The sequence below is a fragment of the Daucus carota genome, chromosome 4 (genome assembly GCF_001625215.2).
Source record: "Daucus carota subsp. sativus chromosome 4, DH1 v3.0, whole genome shotgun sequence".
Classification (NCBI taxonomy): domain Eukaryota; kingdom Viridiplantae; phylum Streptophyta; class Magnoliopsida; order Apiales; family Apiaceae; genus Daucus; species Daucus carota.
In genome coordinates this window covers 22,503,540-22,523,038 of record NC_030384.2, presented here as the reverse complement: position 1 = coordinate 22,523,038, position 19,499 = coordinate 22,503,540, and the positions used below count along the sequence as shown (strand labels likewise).

The window sequence follows — 19,499 nt, the reverse complement described above, 5'->3', positions numbered from 1 at the left end:
TGCAACCACCGTTTTTTTGGAAAATATTTTCAAAAAGGTAGTACTTTTGAAAATATTTTAGAGATTTGAAAATAATATTGGAGAAGGTAGTATTTTTGAAAATAAGATTGAAAAAACAATATACAAGATAATTTCCCTTTTATTAATCGGCTTATTTAATATTAATTATTGATGATTTTGTGATGAAATTTTAGTATTAGATATTTGTGTAATTATCTACTCTGAATTTCAAGCTGCATATTTTTATGTGGTGTCAAATAATTTACACGTTTGGCTAAACCAAACCTATTTTTCAGATATAAAAACTTATTTCCGGAGAAAAATACGTATTACTCTATTTTTCCTAATTAAAAATAAGTCTTTATTTATTTTTGTTAAATAACGAATATAAAATACCTGCTTAACATTTATATCTAAAAAAATAATAAAAAATGTATTTTCAAAAAAAATAAATTTTTAAATTTGTAAAAAATAAACTTTCCTCGGTCCAATGTCGGGTGACAAGGGTGATAAGTTGGAGTTAAAGTCTCCTTTGACATCTCCGGTGAATAGCCTTAGAAGCTTGAACTCACATGACCATGCGACATAAATTATCTCTCCAACGATTATTATATATAAAAATACTTATATATATTTATATAAGCATATAAATATATAAGTATAATTGAAATTATCTCCTTTACGTTTATTATATATATTTATATATAATATAAACTGTGATTTTAGTTATTCAAAATTTAGAAAATCTATTTACCTAAACTATGGATGATTGATTATAGATGATCAATTTCAATCTAATGAAGGTTCTTGATGGTAACAGGTCACAAGAGAAGGTGTATGATAGTGGTAAGTAGTCGCTAGTCTTGGTAACTGATAAGTTATGATGACAAGTGTCCGTGGTTATTGGTGATGGTAGGTGATGGTGTCAAGTCATGGAAACGGCGGGTAATGGTGGCAAGAGGTCCATTATTAAAGTTCGGGTAAAGATAATGGTCATATATGTTGCATATATATGTACGTATATATTTTTATTTGAGAGATATGTTATATACGATATATTAATTTGTGATGTAATAGTGATTGCTGCAGTGAAAAATAGTGATTAAAAATTGGGATTTTTAATAATGATGTAATATTAATTTTTTTTTACTTTCAAAAAAAAATTGGGATTTTAATTGTAGGCTAATTTGGTTTGTATTGGAGTAAGACTCTATATATATATAAAGATTTGTTAAATTTCATTAGCGTACACAAAAATAATTATAACATTGCATAACTAAAACCATTTATGAATAAAATTTAATTTTAATTTTTAACTTAAATATTTTATCAAATCCAATTTTAAAAATTAATAAAAGGCGTAGTGTTTAAATATTTCAAAGCTCATATCAACAAAATTAAAACAATTCTTACTAGTATGATTTAACATTCAAAATTTAAGCTATTAATATAATATTAAAAGTTTAAAGCTAATATATTTTCAATGCTATACCAAAATTCATTATTTTTCCTATGTAAATGATGATCATTTTACAAGAAAATTGTTAAAAAAAAGTACGTGAGTGTATTTAATTCTAGTTTTCTAAGATTAAAATGACTTCATAGATGTATTTTAGTAGATTGTAATTAATTTAAGATTATTGAGGATTTCTATTTTAGTAGATTGTAACTAATTTAAGATTATCGAGGGTTTCTACATGAAGTAATTATAATCTCTTGATTTTATCTTAAATATGATAATATCTCTTAGATTTATGTGAGATTTTCAAAATATTGTAAAATCCAGCAAAAATTAATGATGTCAAAAAATATGCTTTTATTTCGAAAGAATTATAATCCGTATAAAATATACTCATATTTAGTAGAACGGAAATCTTCCAAATATACTCGGGATAGAATGATCAACTTCCAAATGCAGACACCTGATGGTTGTCTCCTGTGTAATGGCCGGGAATCTATCATACATAGGGGTGTAATTCGGGCCGAGCGAGCCGAGTTTCGAGCCGGGCGTAATTCGAGCCGAAGTTAATCGAGCCGAGCCGGCTCGTTTAATTAATCGAGTCTAAATCCCTGCCCGAACTCGACTCGTTTAATTTCACGAGTCGAGTCGAGCCGGCTCGTTTAGCTAAACGAGCCGGTTTTAGCGAGTCGGGCGAGCGGCTCGTTTAATTTTACACTTAATCGAGCCTAAACCTCTACCCGAACTAGGCTCGTTTAATTTCACGAGTCGAGTCGAGCCGGCTCGTTTAATTAAACGAGCCGGAACCTTTGCCCGAGCTCGGCTCATTTAACTAAACGAGCCGAGTCGAGCCTACTTAAACGAGTTCGAGCCGGGCGAGCTCGCGAGCTGCCCGACTCGAATTACTGCCCTAATCATACACCTATTTTCTGATTGTCCTTATTTCGACCTTATTCGAAGAGCATGCCCTGTTGATTTCTCTCATAATTGGACTCAATGTCAATTTGGTGCAATTTTTCATCCAGCCATTAGTAAACGACAAAGATTAATTGGCAGCCTTTATTTCTCTGTTGCTGTGTACTTGGTGTGGAAGGAGCGAAACTATCGTCTTCATAATCATGGCCCTTGACATGCTTCTTTTCATGTGATTTCTCAGCTTAAAAGGATTGTTCGTGAAAAGCTTTTCACTTGTGTTAAATTCAAGAAATGGGTAAGGGGGGACAATCAGCTTACTGATCTATTGTATTAATTGTAATCCATTGATTAGCAGGTCCTGTGTTTATAGTCATGTTAGCTAGCTAGTTTGCTTGCACTTGCTAGGCTTTCTGCCTTCTGTTGTTTTGGTGGGATTTTTGTCCTCCTTTCGCGGGTATGCCCCCAGATTATGTTCCTTTTTCTCTCAATATATTTTACTTAGCAAAAAAAAAATCTCAACTAAATCTACATAAATTTGAATGTGTTTTGAAAGACCACATATTTGCCACTTTTTAAGATCATAGATAATTTATGATTTTCTGCCCATTGACAATTACTTCTGATGAAGCGAAATATTTTTTTGACATCAATCTCATAAACAATGATGTCCTGGTTGTTACTTAAATATAAAATAACGTGTGTCCACCTAAAAAATCTCATTATTTATTTTAGAGTATAGTACATTTCCAACCATAAAATGCTCTTCGCTAAAATGTGAGTCGACATACCAAAAATAAAAAATATAGCCAACCTTTGAAGAAACTAACACTCCAACCATACCTATTTGTTGTCTATAATTTTACCCAACCTCTTATGGATAACTATATTTGTCGAACCTCTATACATCTATAAGAAATTTGTAGGAAGATTGCACATCATTTATTATCATATTGAACTGATATATTTTATTTTAACGATCTTAAATATTAATAATATACTATTTTTAAATTATAACCAAACAATATATCTAATACCATTGAAGCATAATAACTTAGAGGTTCAACAAATTTTATCTAATGTCTGTCAGGTTGAATTTCGCCGACAATTATACCCAATTTCATCGGAGATGCTCTTAAAGCGAGCAAGTCCAATAGGTTACCTAATATAGGTTACCTAAGCTTGCTCTTAAACTTACATTTAGGTAATGTACTAAAAACAATCACTCCAACACTCTCCTAGTGGTTACTTAAATCACTAGCACAACCTCAAATCTCCTAGCCATTACCTATTTATAAGTAACCCCTAACCATTACCTATTCAATATTTATGAATAAAATAATCATCTCTCCTTCTTTCTTTGTCTTTTCCCTCCTTTTCCCCTTCTCTCTCTCAAATTTATTATTAAAATAATCTTAGGAGAACAAATATAGGGATTGCTATTGGGTTAACACTAAAAGTAGATTATCAAAATCACTATGACTCACTAGGATTCATTATTTTATATTATTAATAAGTAATGAGATAGGTAACCTAGATACTTATAAAATTATTTTCAAACTAGAACACAAGGGTCCCAAATGCATATATCTGACATAAAAAAACAAATCCTACGTGTCTAATATTTAAATCAGAGGCTAAATATCAAAGTGGTCACTGAAGTGGAGCTCATATATCACTTCCCTCACTGATTTTAATGGGATATCATTTCAATCATTAAAGTCACAATACATATCAATCAAGTACCTCCAAATTTTAGTTCAAGGAGTAAAAATATTATTTATAGAGTTTGACACATTATTTTTTGAATACTACCGAAAACAAGTAAAAGGTTATGACTTCTAGTATTTATCATAATATATTTAGATCTTTTAAAGTTTATTTACTATTATTTTATTATTATATAATTATTATTTTTGTTTTAATTAAAAATAAATAGTAAACAAAATTGATAAAATCTAAATATATTGTCATAAATACTAGAAGTCATAACTTTTTGCTTGGTTGTGGTAGCATTCAAGTTCAATGTGTAAAACTCTATAAATAATATTTTTACTCCTTGGAATAAAATTTGGAGGTACTTGATTGATATTTATTATGACTTAAATGATTGAAATGATACCCCGTTAGGATCAGTGAGCGAAGTGATACATGACCTCCACTTCAGTGACCACTTTGAGATTTATTTAAAGGAGGTGATTACAACTCAGCCGTTACTTTTGAACAACGTATTTTATGTGAATGGGCCCATCCTAATAATCGCCTTTTATTTTGGTCACTACTGCCTCTAGGGCTGCACATGGGCTGGGTTGGGTTGGTTTCAACCGTTTCGGCAACCCGACCATTTAGTTCGGGTCACAAAAAAATAACCCATTAATATTAAAAACATCCTACAACCCAACCCTACTACTTATGCGATGGGTTGGGTTAAATGGGTTCATGAGGAAGCAAAAAAGTTTCTATAACAATATTATATTTTCACAAGCTAGGTAGCTAACATTGACTACATGTGAAATAAAGTCCTGCAAGTTAAAGAAAAGAGAAAGTCCATACTGCAAATTAATGAAAAGAAGCGCTGCCAATGACTGGTATTAGTAGTCTGTTAATCAGATATCAAAACATAAAGATCCTGAATATGAAAGGTATATTTGAATGTATTATACTAGAGGAGTGACCATATCATTTACATGGACTGTTATTTACAATGGCTAACAACAGACCTTATTAACTTCCTAACTAGATTTTAACAAACCAATTAGATGCAAGACTCAATACTACTACTCCCCCTGTCCCTCTCATTTCTTTAAAGTTACTATTTTGGGATGTCCCTCTCATTTCTTTACGTTACTATAAATAGTAAGTTTTTCTCATCATTACACCCACTATCTTCCCCTACTATCTCATATTTAACAATAAAAATTACTATTACACCCACTACTTTCCTCCACTATCTCAAATCTATTACTAAATATTGATGGGTCCCGCCACTTTACCCACTTTTCATCTAACTTTACTCATTTTTCATACATTGTCTTGGTCTCCGTGTCCCCCTCCAATGTAAACAATTGAGGGGGACGGAGGGAGTACTATATATCAATTTACTCTTTTATAATAGTTAGAGCGGGTTGGGTTGGGGTTTTAAATAGGTAAATTCTGACCAACCCACTATAAACAGTTCAATTGAAAATTGACCCAATGGGTCTGGATGGTTTGGTTTGATCAGCCTAATTAAGGGTTGGGTTGGGTCGGTTTATGCGGGTTCGCAGACCCATGAGTAGCCATAACTGCCTCAGTCCCTCTGTCCCCACCGGATGTCCAATGATTTCTATATATTCCAAAAAATAATTAATAATATATAATATTATTTAATTAACTATTTGTTTCTATAATCTTCATTTTTTAATAATATGAACACTAGTTCACCCATTATTTTCGTCCAATATCTCAAGTTTGTTATTAAATACTCCCTCCATCCCTCCCATTTTTTATTAAATAAGTTGGGCATGAAGGTTAAGAAATATGTATAAAATAGTAAAAAAGGAAAAGAAAAATAGGTGAAATGGTGGGAGACATTGGTTTTTAATGTATAAAACGAAGATAGTGGAGTAAAAGTAGCGTGGAAAAAAAAAGTGGGGAAGTGGTGGGACCTATTAACTATTTTTGGTAAGTTTTGAAATGTAAAGAATCGGGTGGGACAACCCCAAAAGGAAAGTGTAAAGAAATGGTCGGGAGCAAAGGAGTATAAACAGGTATCACAACTTTACCCAGTTTTCATATAACTCTGCTCATTTTTTACATTTTTTTCTTCGTTTCTGTGTACACACCGGATGTATATAATTGGGTGGGACTCAGGGAGCACATAGATTGGACACATACTAAGCGCTAAATTTGACATATTTAGCTTGTTTTAATTGGTGGAGCTTTTGTATATGCGGGGTCCATCATTACTAATAAGTAGTAGGCAATCAAAATGAGTTAAATAATGAAATTCAGTGCTTAGCATGTTTCCATGGTCACACCATTGAAAAACCGGTAAGATAATATGTAATTCAGTGAAAAATAGTAAGGATAATGTGTGAAGTGGTGGGACCAATTAATATGTAACGTATAAAATGAATGTAATGTTGTTAAAATAATGGGACCTACTAATATTTAAAATATAAAACGAGTGTAGTGAAAAAAAATAATGGGTCCAGTTAAATTTTTATATTATAAAATTTTAATATGCTTGGAATGTATTCAATTGAGTAGTATATTTCAAAAATAAAAATGTATAGAAATAAATGAGACAGAAAGAATAATTTTTATTTGTTTGAGAGTAATGTTTCGTAAACCAAAACTAATTTTAAATTTATTTCCAAATAATTTAATAAATAACTAATTTTAATTGAATGATATATACGTATATAAGAGATTTCAAAATTATTAATGTGAATGTAATTAATTAAATATTATAAAGTAGGATATGAAAAAGAGAAAGAAGTTCATAACAATTTTGAAATACATAACATTTTCATTTTATGAGTAATGATATCATGCATGCAGTGTTTTAAAAAGCGGAAATCAGACTTAATCGGTAAAATTACAGAATAAAGTTTAATCGAAGATTAATTAAATTAATCGAGAATTAATCAGATTGATCGATAATTAATCAAAAATTTAATCGATTCGACGAACTACTCAACAGAATTAATCGGTTTAATCACCGATTTTTTGAACAGAGCTGCATGCTTAAAAATTAATAAAAATTAATGATTAAAATCTTCCACCTATTGTTAATAGGCCACGCTGGAATGATCCTTTAAACAAATTTAATTTAATACTTGACTTGGGAAGAATCCAAATTCCTATGCAATTTGATCCTCCTCTTCTCACCACAAAACATCTTTTTCATCGCAATTCTTCATCTGGGTACTCTTCATTCCTCAAGTTGGGGTTTTCTGTAAGTGTGTTTTCTCCTTTCTTTCTTGCATTATGTATGTTTATTTCATGTGTGTATAAGACCACTTTGATGAGCTATAATCAAGATATACACTGCATAAACTGTAAGAAAAATCTTAGCTTTCTGCAAAATTTGAGTAAAAGCTGTACTTCTTTTCATTTTTTTTATGATGAACATTTGAGGGGAATTTTGTATGTATATGATTTTGTGTGTGTATATGAGCCCTTTGATGAACTCTCAGCAATAATTAAGATATACTGCATGAACTGTAAGAAAAATCATAGCTTTATGCAAATTTGAGTAAAAATTATATCTTTTTTCATGTTTTTATGATGAAAATTTGAGGGAAATTTTGTATGCATATGATTTTGTGTGTATATGAACTTCTATAGTGAACTGACAGCTATAATTGAGATATCCCAACTTTTTGCTGATGTTCTTGTGATTTTCTTGCGGTATATATGTATGTTATGTGTATATATAAACCCCTTAAATGAAGTGAAAGGTGTAATTAAGATCATATAGCGAATTTGAAGTATTCGGGCTTCAAAAAGGTTGAATTTTCTCGACTTGAAACCTTAGATGATTCTGCTGTAAGAAAAAACTTGGTCAATTTTGTGGAGCAAAAAACTCATTTTTTAATGATGAAAATGTTTTGTAAAAGGGTGCATGATTGGTGATAAGAGGATAGATGTTGTAGTTATGAATGATAATATGAGATATAGGTTGTTCGATCGTGCGTTCTGTCTATTTGGTGGGACGACCCTTATATTGTTTAGAGTGGTAAATTATTATTACATTGTAATAAAAAGCTGACGTTTAAAATTTGAATGTTCAAGATATCATATGTTATTTTCTTGTTTTGCATTTTTGTGATGAAATGTGATATGCAATGAACTAGGAGATAAGATAAAAATCATGTAAAACTGTATGTGATAAGTTGAAATTTGTGTGCAGTTATATTCTAGAACACTGTCTTTTAGGGAAAGTATTGCGTTGAAATTAATTCGATAACCTTTGTGATGCAAATGCAATTAACTGATATCTTTTGATGCTGGAGCGTATATCAAAGATAGTGCTGGACTAAGCTTACATTATTTTAGTAGCATTTGTCACTTACATATCTTGCAGTAAAGGTCTTGTTGACCAAAATATTGATTTGACCTTTCGTCAAAAAAATATTGATTTGACACTCATAAGACGAACACATGATCAGTCATGTGAATGACCAGGATTTTAGTTGATTTTGACAATCCTATTAGTAGCTAATCTTGATTATGAAACAAGTACCTACTGAATCAATAACTTTCTCAGGATGTCTGGAAAATAATATGAGTGATTTATCAAGGTTATCTGAATGTAATTTGTTTCAAATAACAGTGATTGGAAAGCTTAAGGGGTGCTATTGTGGTATGTATTTCAGTTTCTCATAGTGAGGTAGGAGAGAGAGAGATTTATTACAATGTAAGAGGTTGAAAGTCGTATATCTCGACGAACTGGCTTTCTCTTTCTTGATTACAATGAATGAATGTTCACGTCATTACGTTACATCTACATTTTATGATTGATATTTTCTTTGTAACCTTCTATTTGCCACAATTTCTGGAACCACATGAATCAACTTTCTCACTAGTGCTTGGTATGTAGGAGAATCAAAAGGCTATAAGTTGAATTTTTTTTCCCCTTATTGTTAGAGTAATATCATATCTGTATCTTCTCGCTTTCACATTTTTTAGTGGCTAAATTTAATAAGTGTTGTTACAGGCAAGCTACACTTAGTGTCCTGAATTCACCTCTATGGAGTGAGTTGCAGTATGGGTCCTGATCTGGAGCTTAAAGGAAGATTAGGCAGCATGGCAAGTTTGGATGGCAAGGAGAATGAAAAATCTCATGGACACCCAGTAGCTAAGGATATAAGCTGTAAAAGTAATTACCAGGATGACATTTTCAAATTGGAAGCTTTGATGCCTAAACAAGCTGAGCAAGTGAAGCAGGTTGAAGAATCAGAGGTCAAAATTACAGAATCTACATCGGAGGACGAAACCGAGATCTCAAGTTCATTTGGGAACGCTTTATCAGGAGATAAGGCGGATGAGGCTCAGAGTGATTCTGAAGTTATGTCAGAACTAAGGGACAATGGATTTGACCAAGAATGTCGAATGAGGTATTGCAATTGTGTCTGCACTTGTACAGATTTTTCCAAAATATTTGTAGTTGTTGAATCTCTCTTCTGACAGTGGTAGCAAATTGAAAAATTTACTCAGCGAGGCCATGGTGTTTCAAATAGACTGTTTACTACAATGTTATCTTGCAAATCATTATTAACAATTTCTTGTTATCTGGTTATATATGGTGTAGAGTTGTGGATCCTCCTAAATCTGTGATACTGTGGATGACAAATTTTCATTTGTTTTCATGGTTTTTTCCCATCTGTTTCTCTTATGCATAATTTTCTTTTTGGTGTCATTGAATATTCCTATCAAGGTATGGCCCGTATGGGAACTAGGGAAGGAGATAATTCTTTTCTGTTTTTATCTACTCCTATTAATTTATACTCTATGTATTCTATATTAAAAATTCAAAATTTAAATTCATAACATATTTAAATATATATATGTAATATTATTTCTACTTTTGGAGATCATTCAATGGCCGCCTACTTAAGTGAAAAACAAGAAAATGGATTCAAATGACTAGCAATAATAGTCAAAAACTACGTATATAGTTATAATTGAAAGTTTGCATATTATTCCATGAGCGCAATGTAATCTCGGTAGTGGGCGCCAACTAGTGCATGCGTTCTGGCTCATGCGCAGTGCCTAATAGCCTTGCACAATACAAACAAAGATTCAAGTAAGCTTTACCATATGTCATAATTTGACTGCATGAAATAGGATTCAATTGCTGATAACTTATCACTTGAATCTTTCCTTTTTTGGCAAATTTAAAGAATGTTGATGTTTTATATTATGTTACCCAGGCTCTTCATTTTAGCTTGAGTACCCTTGTTGGACATAGATATAGACACTCCTTCTTGGTTTAGGTTAATATCGTCCAAAATTTCAAAATAAAGCGGGGTCCCACCTTTGGACGCTTATCTATGTTTGACATTTCAGAGTCCGGGAAATATATTTTTTTTTTTTGCATAGCATGATTGGTATCTTGATAACGAATTCCTAAACTAGTCTGTTGCTTAATACTCTATGTTGTTTTGAATTTGCTTTTGTGAAATATTCCAATTGCTATTATTACTTTTTTAACCTATGTTATGATTTTCATGATTGTCTATGTGGCTAGTTGCGCAGAAATCAAGCATTTAATTTATAGAAAGTTGTTTTATATCAATACCCTATGGTTAATACTTAATGCAGGCATAGTATGTAGTCTCTCACATACATTCTATGTTTTCGCTGGTAGGTAATTGGTAAGTCAACCATGGGATATTTGTGTAGGAAATCGGCAACTCTACTCAAAGTTACCTATATGATACTCCAAAACTATACCGATGCTATCCTGCTACTTCCCCTGCCCCTCCTTTTCTCTGGTCTATGAAGCCCATTGATGTACAAATCAACATATAATTCTATATTTTAACAATATGTCTGTCGATAAATTTGATATGATTTCTTTGCTGTACTAAAGTCCCGGAGTCTGCAGTCTAGTTGATAGCATTTTAGCATTTTGGTTATGCTGCGATTTTTTTCTGATTTTTGATACTGCATGCTATACGGACTGATTTTCTAACATGCTTACGGTTCTCTGTGTTACTTTGTTTCAAAGCAATATATTTTAGCAATTATTATACAACTCAACTTGAGCATCTGCCTAATTAAACTAACACGCTTTGTTAAAGCCTTTTTCCCCTCTATAGAACTTTGAGAGTAACTACTGTAATAAAGTTTATCAATTGTCTACATTTTTTTATTGTCTTATAATAATTGCACTTGTCCTAACTTTACTGATTGCAAATACTTGCTCAAGTCTGATACTTATTTTCCTTCTTCAAGTAATTCATGTGTTTTTCTGCTCCCCAGGAAAAAAAGTTTGACAGCTCACTGGAAAGCATTTATACAGCCTCTTATGTGGAGGTGTAGATGGGCAGAACTTAAAATGAGGAGATTAATGTATCAAGCGTCAAAGTATGACTTGCAAATTGAAGCAATTGACAGAAGGAAGCAGTTAACATGGAAGAACGCGACAGTTGAGGATACTTGTGCAAGATGTCTTCCATTTTCTGGTAGTAAGCAGAAAGGAACAATAATCAAGCGAAGGAAAAGAAAATGGGTGGAAGACTCAACTGGCAAAGCAGCATACACGGCACAAATCCCTTTATTCTCTTATCCTGGTAGAGCTTTTTATGTTATTAAAGTTTATTTATCTCATGTTTGCCAAACCATATATAGAAGAATTTTGTATACTTATTATTATTTTGATTTGTTCCTTACCCTTTCTAGTTATAAATTTAACAAATCTTATGTTGCAGCTAGTATGAAGCGTGGTGCTGATGTGGCTGCTTCTCTAAGTGATAGTGCAAATACAGGTTGGCAAGTTAACCTTTTCCATTGATGGTTTTTATGGTTCGGTTTGGTTAACATTTCACTAAAAAAGATATCACTATATAATTATTAGTATTCAATGCCATGATCTGTACTTTCTTCTTCTAGTAATTATTGTTTTGGATCATTAACGTTGGAAATTAACCTTATTATTATTATTTGTACTTAGTCAACTTCTATGGATAACTATCATGTATTCGAATGTCACTTATTTATGCGATGTTTCACTGTTTGGTACTTGGTTATTTGACTGGCTAAAACAAGTTAGCTGGCCTGTGACGAAGATTGGTTTTTCCTCCTAGTTGAATGGAATAGACATAATACAGGCTACACCATAGGCCCACAGCTGGTTGTCCATTGTTTAAATAATGTCTTATATTATTTATACATATGTGGATGAAACTGATATATGGATGCATATACCCAATATCATTCAAAAAATTAGGAAATTAGCTTAAAATGCAACATTTACAAACTAGCAAGTTATGTGAAGTTAGGTCTAGGGGTCCTTATGTAATTCCTACTAGTTCCTATTTTATTGTAATAAATTTGGCACTGTCTTCTAAAGGCCACTATAGACAATTTTTTATTAGTGTGTTTCAAAATTACATGAATTATTTAAATTCTAAATAATACGTACATTACATATATAACTATCATTCCAAAGTAATTGGCTATCCAAATTTTCATCTAATTCAATAATTTGGAACTACTAGCTTATCACAAGACCAATAATAGTAGAGCCATATTGTTGATAGTATAAAAGAAAATAACATTGTTATGATAGTTACACTGTACTATTTTAGAATAGATAAACTTTTGCTTAGATTGTAAGTGTGGCAAGAATTGTGTATGTGCACAGTTGGGTTATTAAGTACACCCTTGAAACAGGCAATTTGAAGGGACTATTTGTTATTAAGTGGGCTTTAGAAATCCCATCCCTATATATTATAATTAAAAGCATTAAATACAAGTATATTCTACTATATACGATATGCAGCGAAACAGGCATAATAGCAACTTATTTCACTGTTCAATTGAGTGCATAAGCATCTAGGAAATAAAGCATACAATATAAATAAAATTATAGGTATGAGGTGAATTAAATTCTTTTACAATCTTTGTTTCCTTTATTTACATTAGTCATGTTAATTATGGTTGCTGTAAACGAAGCTTTGCATCTGGAAATAGTAGCCTAGGGGAACAACTGTTCTTTTAATCATCTTTCAATAGTGTGTAATCTATTTTAGCTTTTGTAGTACATAGTTACACACACACACACACACAGAGAGAAAAATAATCAAATAGAAACTAGAAACATGAGTGATCACTGCACTTATATTTAGTGATTATCGGCCATTCCCATCCACCCATACACACCTACTGCCTGCTCCACCACCATTCCCTATGCCAGACCCCTCCCCGTCGCCCCCATCCCCACCGCACCCCACCACTGCTCCACCTCGCGGCCCCTGCCCCCTCCCTATCACCGTCTCTTCCCCGACCCCGATTTTCCTCCCATTTCCGGCGACCTCTGTACCTGTCCAGCGAGCTCATCACTCTTCTTATTCTCTCGATCTATATAATTTTCAACTAAATCTATGCACTTGTTATATAATCTTGGATAGGTCAATACTGCCCCTAGTTGTGTTCAATCGGCAAAATTTTATTGTGGCCGGAATCATTAATGAGGGCCGAAATGAGTGGCGGTGGTGGTGATTGGAGGTTGAGTTGTATATACGTATTGATTTATCTAAAAAAGCTGAATACTCACTAAATATTACTGGTTTCTAGTTTCTATTTGACTTGTGTTTTTCAGCGGAGTAGGACCCTATATATATTTGAGATTTCTGATGAGTTAAGGCAACCAACAAAAAGAACTTCACGAAGAATAATCTTTCTTTTAATTACGTTGTAGGCAACTCTGTCCGGATTCTATTCTTAGGAGTAACGGTATATTTTGTGTAGATCCTATCCTCCCCAGATCCTACTCTCTGGTGGGGCATATTGGTATATGTTTGGCTTAAAACTATGCTAGGGGAACCTGCAAACATTAACAGACAAGGACTACATAACAAAATCATGTTTGTTGACTTGAGCTGATTTCTAAATCACATAAATAATTTGTTGTACATGTTACTTGATAAGGTAATCCAAAGAGGAAAAGATCAGAACTCAACTTTCCGTCTGGGTGTGGTGATGAACCAGTATCACTTGAGTTCAGAAGTGATGACAATTCTTTGGAACAAATACTTTGGAAAATTGGAGTCTTACAATCAGATCTTGGTGAGCTGAAGACCAGATTAAAAAAGGTACAGGATGAAAATGCTAAAGACATCTATTCAGCTGATGCCATGAATACAAATGCTGTACGGACAAGCTCTGCCCAAAATGATGTTCCGACAAATGAAGGGAGAGAATTGGTAAAAGTTTCTAGTATTGCGTCTCGGCATATGCCCAAGTCTAATATGTTTATGGTTAAGAATGAAACTGCAATTTCAACTCATGGAAAGGCTACCAATCTTATTGATATCACTGAATGCAACAATCAGCTCCAGATTGCGATATCAGGTGAAAAGGTAAATTACCAAGTTTGTCTCTTAATCATAATGTTAGGCTGCTTACCTGTTGTTCCATACTTCACATTGAATAACATGCTTTAGGAGTCTGGGTATAAATATGTTACTGAAATGGCCTATCTCTATTGTTCAGCACACTATCACTGGTGATGGGCTGATCACATAATAGGTGACAAACGAAGGTTGCTGGTTTAATATATGCAAGTAATAAATACTTCACAAATATTTAAAATATAGAAAGACCATCAACTTATTGTAAGTGGTCAGATTCATTAAATATAATGTCACAGTTTTTAAATACTCCATAGGACTATCTTAATTTGGTCTTTATAATAGTCTAGTGCCATTGGGATCTTTAGGTATTAAAATTTGAAAAAAGGGACTATTTGTTTCCCAGAGTTAAAATGTCATACTTGTTTAACTACCCCAGTCTTCGAGAATGCTGGTTTTTTTTATCACCCTTTTCTTCATTAATCATTTAAGATTTAGTTAAAACTGATTGTACATCTATATGGGCAGAAGGGAAATGGTCATTTGATGTATAATAGCACTGCAAAAGAGCTGAATAACATCGAGAAAGTTGATAGCAGTGCAAAAGAGCTGAATAATATTGAGAAAGTGGGGGTTCAGTCCCTAGAGAAGCCTGACACAGCAAAGGAAGAAGAGCAGGCGAACATTGTTCCACCGGTTCTCGTGCCTTTAATCTCAAACTCAGATGATCAGCCTGAGACACCAATGGAAGCAAAGCAGGCGAACATTGTTCCACCCGTTCTCATGCCACTAGTGTCAAATTCAGATAATCAGCCGGAGACACCAATGGAAAAAGAGCAGGCAAACTTTCTTCATCCGGTTCTCGTGCCAGTAATCCCAACCTCAGATGATCAGCCTGAGACACCAATGGAAGAAGAGCAGGCAAGCATTGTCCCACCCGTTCTCATGCCAGTAATTTCAAAGTCAGATGATCAGCCCGAGACACCAATGGAAGAACAGGCAAATATAGAGCCGTCAAGTCCAGTGCCAGTTATCTCGATCGCTAATGATCAGTCTACTCGTTCCATATCCGGGCTTACAACCTCCCCACCCAATACGAGAAGTAGGGGACGCGGACGTGGGCGTAGTAGACGCAGAGGTAATAGATGGAGCCGCAGAGCCTAATAAGCCCCTCTTTCCTGTACATGTCTCAGGATCCATTAAAGCATAAATATAATTTGCAGCTCCCCTCTGCTAGGTCTCTTAATATATAGAAGAGCTGTTGTGAACAGCACCGAAGAATATAATACTGTGTTTTTACCTGCTATCTTGTGGTGAACTATTTGGTCTGGCAAGCAGGGAAGAAAGAGTAGATGTTTGAATGCCTCATTAAACTTCATGAAGTATATGAGGTGCTTCTATTTATATTATAATGATCTGGGGAATAACTAATATAACAAATATGCATGGTTTTGAACTAGTATGCAGACCCCTTTATGCAAAAAAAAAAAAAAGCCATTGAAAGTTGGCATGATTATGAACTCACAAGTTTCTCTGCCTTTTTTTGTTGTTTGGCTAATCCTTTGAGTCATGAATGCATTCAGATATATTTTCTTTTTTGGTTTTTGAAACATTAAGCATGGGAGGGGGGTTTATTAAAAAAGAAAATGCAAGTGAAAATCAATGTTGAAGACCTTTAGTTTACGAATGCTTTGTTATATTTTCTCAATTCTTTTTTGAAAATTATACATTTTTGAAAAGTTCACCACAGTTTTAGTGACTTTGTCTTAATCTAAACAGAAGACAATTGTCTTAATCATTCCCCCCCCCCCCCCCCCCCCCCTTCTCTTCTGTTACAGCTAATGGCGAAACTACAGGAAAGAAAGTTCTAGTTTATCAGAGACGCCCTAAGAAAGATATGTGAAGATTGCGGAAAAATAAATATCTTGCTATATGATCTTTTATTATGTACGTAGATATTAATTAATAAAGGTGGAGATAGAATCAAATTTCATATGTCAGGGAAGATGATTTCTATTGTCCATAAATAGTCTGGTATTCTGTTCTATTTAAGCAGGGAGTTGTAATAGTCATGGGACATTCCGAAAATTCTTAGTAAAGTATTGGGACAAGAAGAGTTATATCTTGTTTATATCTATTCGTCCGTCTTCACTCTAACAAATTGGTCCGACCTGCCGCTACGTCAATGACGCTTACGCGTGGTTCAATAGAATCTCATCTTGAGGAGTTAAAGAAGACGGTGGCAACACTTCAGGAACGTATTGAACTCATCCCCACCATGCAGAAGGATATTAAACAGACTCAAACCTCTATTTCAGAGCTTTGTGTCCTCGTCAAAGAATTACACACCAACAAAACTATAGTTAATCGCATCGAAGAAGAATCCAGCAACGGCCCTCGCCGTGTATCAACAACTGAGACCACCGGAGATACCCCATTAATCGCACACTCAACACTACCACGACGGCTTGAATTACCAGTTTTTAATGGGACAGACCCAATGGGATGGTTGGCCCGTGCAGAACAGTATTTTGAGCTACAACAAATTAATGAATCACAAAGGGTTCCGATGGCTTTGATTGGCATGGAAGGCTCCGCTCTTCACTGGATAAGGTGATTACGACAGAAATCACCAAATATGAACTGGGAGACTCTTGCTTCTGAACTGATTAAGAGATATGATGGGCGACATGCAGGTAATGAATTTGAGAGACTATGTTCTGTAAGCCAAACTACTTCTATTGATAACTACATTGATGAATTCATTGAAGTGGTGACTCATGTTCCTGACCTTTCAAATGCCCATTACATGGGGTATTTTATGCATGGCCTTCAACCCAAGATTCGAGCTGGCCTTCGTACCCTTGCACCACCCACTTTGACAGAGGCGATGGACATGGCACGTTGTGTGGAAGAAGAGATCTCAGTAACTGCATCAGGCCGCACAGATTATAAACCTCACGTATCATCAGGAAGCAAATCAATATCCTTCCCGCAAGCTTCATATATATCTCAGGAACGTTGGGCTCCAAAAACACCAAATTCAAATAAAATACATACCTCCGCCATTCAGACAACATACTCAAGCAAAAACAACCTCACAGCCTGCATCTCGAACCCGATCTATTAACCGCTTGTCAGACCAGGAATTTCAGGATTTAAGGAGAAGAGGGTTATGTTTCCGTTGCAAACAACCATACCACCTGCTGCATGAATGCCCACAAAAAGAACTGCGCACGATTATTGGTGGTGATGAAGAAGAAATTGGTGTGGAGGATTTTGATGCCCTTGAAGAAGACTTCAACACTCCACCTTCAGATGCACAGATGGATGGTCAGTTAACACACCTTGAACTGCCTTTGTATTCCATTGGCGGCATTACATCACCTCAAACTATGAAACTCAGAGGCAAGCTTAACAGGGAGAGCATGGTGATTCTGATCGATAGCGGGGCATTACATAATTTCCTATCTAGCAAGTTAGTTGTAACATCTGGGATTATCCGTGTAATTAATTTAATGATTAATGACTATTATGTGAATATTATATGAATTTTGTGAATTAATTGTCTCTTGTCCTATTAATATGGCTGCTTGTATACGATCAAATTTGAGGAATATTAATTTTTATATGCTCAGTACAAAATATAGTTTATTTAGATATTTTCATATTGAGTTATGTATTGTCGTATGATTTTATATTTGGTTTATGGATTTAATTACGTATATTATATTTAATTATTAATCATTTTGATTTTTCGAAAACTGTCAACCCGCAACGGTACTGAGATTTTACTTCCCGAAAATTTTGACAAAACTCACCTTTAGCCTAATTTGAATATTCCGGACACTTTTCATGTTTTGACTTTTTCGATCCGGAGTACGGTTTTCCCCGGAGTCGGTCCGACGGAGTTTTTCGGGCATTTTAATTATCGATAACTATCTGGTTGTCTCGATATACGTGAAAACCAGATATTTTGATTATTATATTATATTTTTTATCGTAATACGTGCAAATGGGACCCGCATACTAATGATTGATTAAAAAAGCCCCGTTTTAATAATTATCTCGAAAACCGGTACCGATTGGACCCGCTTTATTAGTATTAAGCTATTAAACATTGTATTTTCATGTCATATATGATCCAGAAGGGTATTAATTATTCGTAGATATAAATAGTCCGAACCGTATTTTATTTCATTGGAGAAATCATAATATCAGTTAAATACGGGGTTATCGAGAGAGTGTTCTTCGTGTTCTTGGAATTCAAACGAAGAATCGGAAGCGTTATCGGACTCGGATTTTAGCGTTCAAGTACTCAAATCGAAGGTTTTGGCGAGTAGAATCCATATCTAGCATCAGAATCAGTGCAGCACCAACAGGTGGGCACGGATTTTTGATTTTTAATTCGAATTAAATAAGCCTAAATTAGGGTTTTTTGATTTTGAAGTTGTTTGTGTGATTTGATGATTACATGTTGTAGATAATCTTCTCCTGGTCATTTTCATATATCATATGTGTGATTTGGAGTTTAATAACACGTTTAAAATTGAGTTTGATTTTCGAATTTGAAGAACTAGGGTTTATAATCGGTTGAAGATTTTCAATTGAAATTAGGGGTTTCTTATTCTTTGATTCTGGGTGTTAATTGTTGGCATCATTGGATTGCCGAGGATGAGAGGAAGCTATTGGTGGGGTTAATACAGATGCACGACGCCGGAATAGGCCACCGGAGCCTGGAGAACAACTCGCCGGCGGCGAGTTTTCTCGAGACTTTTCCGGCCGATTCCAGCCGTTTCTGGTAATTCTGATTGCATGGATGAGTCGTGGAGGTCTAGTATTGTATATCTGCACCAGATGGTGGCCGTTAGAGGCCTGAAACGCCGACTTTGGCGACTAGCAGCGGTGGCAAATTGCACTTTGGTACCCCATCGTTAGAAGATGGTGAAGTTCAGCCACTGAACTTTTAAATTTTACAATTTAGTCCCTCCCTGAACTTTACAAAACTTTCAATCTGAACCCTGAGGTTCAAAAACTTTCAAAAACAGTTTATGTTAATT

At 34.1% G+C, this 19,499-nt stretch overlaps 1 protein-coding gene across 1 annotated transcript; it reads left to right on the top strand.

Moving 5' to 3' along the window:
* The first annotated feature begins 7,156 nt into the window (after nucleotides 1-7,156).
* Nucleotides 7,157-15,959, top strand: LOC108215589 (uncharacterized). Its single transcript, XM_017388094.2, has 6 exons — nucleotides 7,157-7,313; nucleotides 9,078-9,477; nucleotides 11,348-11,658; nucleotides 11,797-11,853; nucleotides 14,018-14,448; nucleotides 14,968-15,959. The coding sequence occupies exons 2-6, from the start codon at nucleotides 9,128-9,130 to the stop codon at nucleotides 15,601-15,603; spliced, it is 1,785 nt and encodes a 594-aa protein (XP_017243583.1). The 5' UTR covers nucleotides 7,157-7,313; nucleotides 9,078-9,127; the 3' UTR covers nucleotides 15,604-15,959.
* The last annotated feature ends 3,540 nt before the right edge of the window (nucleotides 15,960-19,499 follow it).

Coding starts and splice junctions, on each gene's coding strand:
- LOC108215589 (XM_017388094.2), top strand. CDS start 9,128: ATGGGTCCTGATCTGGAGCTTAAAGGAAGATTAGGCAGCATGGCAAGT. Junction 11,854..14,017: donor AAGTGATAGTGCAAATACAG/GTTGGCAAGTTA, acceptor TTACTTGATAAG/GTAATCCAAAGAGGAAAAGA. Junction 14,449..14,967: donor TTGCGATATCAGGTGAAAAG/GTAAATTACCAA, acceptor CTATATGGGCAG/AAGGGAAATGGTCATTTGAT.